Source organism: Pteronotus mesoamericanus, unplaced genomic scaffold (assembly GCF_021234165.1).
Source record: "Pteronotus mesoamericanus isolate MK-2021 breed Mesoamerican mustached bat unplaced genomic scaffold, CSHL_Meso_final contig_657, whole genome shotgun sequence".
Taxonomy (NCBI): Eukaryota; Metazoa; Chordata; class Mammalia; order Chiroptera; family Mormoopidae; genus Pteronotus; species Pteronotus mesoamericanus.
Window position 1 is genome coordinate 12,140,633 of NW_026555229.1, and position 4,835 is coordinate 12,145,467.

Below are 4,835 nucleotides of genomic sequence, written 5' to 3' on the forward strand. Positions count from 1 at the left end.
GAGCTCCTGCCCCAACTCACGCTGCCCTCGGACCCTGGCGAGTCCGGTCGCGCTCAGCGCCAGCAGCGCGCCAGGCCGACGCCCAAGAGACCCTCTGCCTAGACTGCGGCTCGTGGAGGGCCGAGCGCGCACCCGCCCCGGCCCGCCTGAGGACGGGGGCGCCTTCATGCGGCCCCCACACCTCTCACCCCGCCGCCGCCGCCGCCTCCGAGCTCCGCGCGCTGCTCCCCAGCCCCAGCAGGGCACGCAACTTTGGAAGTCCCGCGGCGCTCCGAGAGGCGGCAGAGTCCGCACCCCGGCCCCAGCCCTGGCTCCAGTGGCCCCGCCGCGTCCGGGGGAAGCAGGAGAGCTGGTATTCGCTTCGGGGATGTAAGGAGACAGACATAGGACCCTAAGCCCGCATCAGCACCCCTCGGCTGCTCCCGGGGTGGGGGCGGGCCCCGCACACGGTAAGACCTCTTGCTTTCGCTCAGGCTCAAGAGTCAAGACATAGATATATACATATGTTTTAAATTTCCTCTTATCCTTCCAAGTCATCAGGCCAGCAGTGATTTTTGCTCTCTCCTCTGGAAGAATAAATCTCTTTCCCCATCGGCTCGACCTAATCTCTTCCGCCCCTTAGAAATAAAACTTGGCTGTGTTTAGGAGCTGGGAGCCAGAAGGCGCCCATTTCGGGCGCCCGAAACGCAGGTAGGGCGCCGTTCGCCGGGCTCATGGGACGCTAGCGGCCGGCCAGCTCCGGCCCGACCTCCCTGTGGCCCTCTACCCATGTGAGGAGCCGCGGGGCGAGCGGGGCGCGGGAGGAAGAGGAGGACCCACGGGCTCCGGGCCGGAAGGCAGCTGGCAGCAGGCCCAGGCGAGCGGGCACCCGCGTTCATGTTCCGCCAGGAGCAGCCGCTGGCCGAGGGCAGCTTTGCGCCCATGGGCTCCCTGCAGCCGGACGCTGGCAACGCGAGCTGGAATGGGACCGAGGCGCCGGGGGGCGGTGCCCGGGCCACCCCCTACTCTTTGCAGGTGACGCTGACGCTCGTGTGCCTGGCCGGCCTGCTCATGCTGGTCACCGTGTTCGGCAACGTGCTGGTCATCATCGCCGTGTTCACAAGCCGCGCGCTCAAGGCACCTCAGAACCTCTTCCTGGTGTCTCTGGCCTCGGCCGACATCCTGGTGGCCACTCTCGTGATCCCTTTCTCGCTGGCCAACGAGGTCATGGGCTACTGGTACTTCGGCAAAGCGTGGTGCGAGATCTACCTGGCGCTCGACGTACTCTTCTGCACCTCGTCCATCGTGCACCTGTGCGCTATCAGCCTGGATCGCTACTGGTCCATTACGCAGGCCATCGAGTACAACCTGAAGCGCACGCCGCGCCGCATCAAGGCTATCATCGTCACGGTGTGGGTCATCTCGGCCGTCATCTCCTTCCCACCGCTCATCTCCATCGAAAAGAAGGGCAGCGGCGGCCAGCAGCAGGCAGAGCCGCACTGCGAGATCAACAAAGAGGAGTGGTACGTCATCTCGTCCTGCATCGGCTCCTTCTTCGCGCCCTGCCTCATAATGATCTTGGTCTACGTGCGCATCTACCAGATCGCCAAGCGCCGCACCCGCGTGCCGCCCAGCCGCCGGGGCCCGGACACCGCGCCGCCGGGGAGCGCCGAGCGCAGGCCCAACGGCCTGGGCCCCGAGCGCGGCGTGGGCCTCGTGGGCCCCGTGGGCGCCGAGGCCGAGCCGCTGCCCGCCCAGCTCAACGGTGCCCCCGGGGAGCCCGCGCCGGCCGGACCGCGCGACACCGACGCGCTGGACCTGGAGGAGAGCTCGTCGTCCGAGCACGCGGAGCGCCCCCCGGGGACTCGCAGGTCTGATCGCGGCACCCGGGCCAAGGGCAAGGCCCGGGAGAGCCAGGTGAAGCCCGGGGACAGCCTGCCGCGGCGCGGGCCGGGGGCTACAGGGCCCGGGGCGCCGGCGGCCGGGCCGGGGGAGGAGCGCGGCGGGGGCGCCAAGACGTCGCGCTGGCGCGGGCGGCAGAACCGCGAGAAGCGCTTCACGTTCGTGCTGGCCGTGGTCATCGGCGTGTTCGTGGTGTGCTGGTTTCCCTTCTTCTTCACCTACACGCTCACGGCCGTCGGCTGCTCCGTGCCGGGCACGCTCTTCAAGTTCTTCTTCTGGTTCGGCTACTGCAACAGCTCGCTGAACCCGGTCATCTACACCATCTTCAACCACGACTTTCGCCGCGCCTTCAAGAAGATCCTCTGCCGCGGAGACAGGAAGCGGATCGTGTGAGCACCGAGGCCGCGCTCCACCCCGCAACACCCCCTCCCCCGCGGACGCACTCGCGCTGACCGAAGGCGGCGGGGATCGGAGGGCGCGTCTACACAGTCCCAGCGCGCTGAAAACGGGGGGTCTCCCTACTCCGTGCGTCTTGGCCCGGTTGTTGCTCTGCGGCCGCCTTCGAACATCTGCTCTTCCCGGCCGGGGAAAAACACCGGCTGGGTGGCCCCCCACCCCCACCCGCGAGTTATTGTTAGGGCCGCTTGGGATTCCGAGTGATCTTCCAGGGTCCTTGGGCCGCCCCTCATCAGTATTGTTTCCTAAAGGTGTTTTCACCTCCCCCGAGTCCAGAGCAGCTCTGAGCAATTGCTGAACCCCAGAGGGTATGGCTCACAAAGGGTTAACGGAAGGGGTTACCCAGCTCTGGCTAATTGGGCTCCCCTCCTCCCAACTCTATTTTTAAACGAAGCTCAGGGCAGCCCAGCCCGCCCTCCCATCCCCCACTGTAAATATACACTATTTTTGATAGTACATGCCTGATGGGGGAGAAGGGGTCCCTATTGTCGCTTGGCTTTTGTCGTCGGAATCCTGGCTGTTGGTGATGCCCTGGAGGCAGACACGTTGTGTCTGGTTCAGGCCCAGTCCCTCTGCAATCTGCACACCGTTTTCTAGCGTCATTACTTCCCTCTGTGTCCTTTTCACCAGCAACTGGTGACTGTCCCTTTGGGCCCGGACCGCTTGGAGATTTCCTGAGGCGGGAAAGATTTGTCCGGTTTTTTTTATTTTTATTTTTTTTTTATTTTTCCCTGTGCCTAACAGCACGATTGCCTTTTCCTATGTAAATACTGCAGTGGGGGAGCGACACAGAAGTAATGACCCTTCCTGCCCTGCGTCAGCCCATGGACAAAGCCATTATCCCACTTGTCCCTTCGTGCCAGCAGCTCACGTTAAAACCTCCTCTTTCTCGCGGCCCCTCCCGTCTTTTCTCCGGGGCTGCTGCTTGAAGAATATGTATGTTTCTACTTTATGTGTATGTGTGCCCCTCTGTCTCCCAAAGTGCTGACTGTGGGGAAATCGTTTAGCTGCTGTTTTTAGACACAGGGAAGTGTAAATTATGTGGAAGAGGCAAACCTGATACGATTTGCCCAAGGTAAACAGTTTGAAAAGACAAATGGGCCTGCCAAACTGTACAGTTCCTGCCCCAAGAGCTCTTAGTATCAAAGTGGTGTCCTTCCCTCCCTCTGTTTTCCCGGTTGAGATCCTATCTCTGATGAATTCCCAAAGTCTAAGGAGGAGGGCGGAGACCTCGTGTTTACCTCGGGATTCTACACATTTGAGACAGAGACTCTTTAAGGCCTGCGTTCTTATTTTACTAAAGAAAAATTAATGTCAGCACATGTTGCTAATGACAGTGGATTTTTTTAAATAAAAAGTTTACAGATCAAATGTAAAATAAATATGAATTAAATGGTCTTGTCTATTATTTGAGTTTCCAAAAGCTTTGAGACTCTGAGAACATCTGGATACACACACCCCCACCACACACTTTTTTTAATTAAAAAATACATGGACATTATAAAACACTCACCTTTACAAGAGCAAGCAATAACAAAGCTACCACTTACCAAGTGGTTCTTATGTGGTGACACTGATGAGCCCACTATAGGTTTTGCTGTGTTTAATACCCCCCACCAACCCTGTGAGATATAGACTATTATTATCCCTATTTTGCAGGTAAAGAAACTGAGTCTCAGAAGGCAAGGGATTTGCTCAAGGTTAACAAGAGGTAGGAATGCTTTGTATCCAGCTTTATCTAGTTGCAGGGTCTATACTTTTTAACCCGGGGCCTTGCCAGTGTCACATCATTACCACTTTGCAGAATGCAAAGCGAGGTCTCTATACAAAGTATGCTATGTACACAAAGTATGGGATATATCCCAAGTGTGTAATTATTCATAGTGCGTCTATATCTCAGCATGTCTGTATGCCCTAAAGTGTGTACATACTTCAAAGTGTACATATGTCCCCTAAAGTATGGTATATGCACAAAGTGTGGAATATACTCCAAATTGTGTATCACACCCTACAGTGTGATAATAGACAACATGTGGTGTGTAGCCCGTAGTGTGGTGTGGCACAGAATATGGTATCGACACCGTAATAGAATCACGTATTAGTTTGTGGCTTGAACTGTCTCCGACCAAAAGCGTGGATCCTTCCTATTGCATGTTTGTAATACCAAGTTCTGCCCTGCCATGGAAGGGGACCTTGAGATCCTAACCCTATGGTTATGGTTGTGGCCCTTTGAAGTGGGAAGGGCCCTTAGAGGTACATGAAACTAACCCCGTATTTTCCACGAGGAGTGGCTGGTACAGGGTCCCACAGCTCTGGGTGACAAATCTCTGGACCCAGAGCCTCATTCAGTAGGGAAGCAGCTGGAGCGGCTCTGGGCGTGTGGGTGACACTGCTGAGGGAGACGTAGACACCCAGTCATCTGGGAGCCCCAGGTCACAGGCTGGGGGAGGATGGACTTTGTAAGGCAGACACACGTGCAAACCAACTCCGGGTGCATC

The 4,835-nt window shown here is 57.8% G+C and overlaps 1 protein-coding gene across 1 annotated transcript; it reads left to right on the forward strand.

The window, feature by feature from the left end:
* The first annotated feature begins 858 nt into the window (after nt 1–858).
* ADRA2A (adrenoceptor alpha 2A) lies at nt 859–3,668 on the forward strand. The gene has a single exon (XM_054581755.1). It carries the CDS (start codon nt 877–879, stop codon nt 2,272–2,274), a length of 1,398 nt encoding a protein of 465 aa, XP_054437730.1. The 5' UTR covers nt 859–876; the 3' UTR covers nt 2,275–3,668.
* The last annotated feature ends 1,167 nt before the right edge of the window (nt 3,669–4,835 follow it).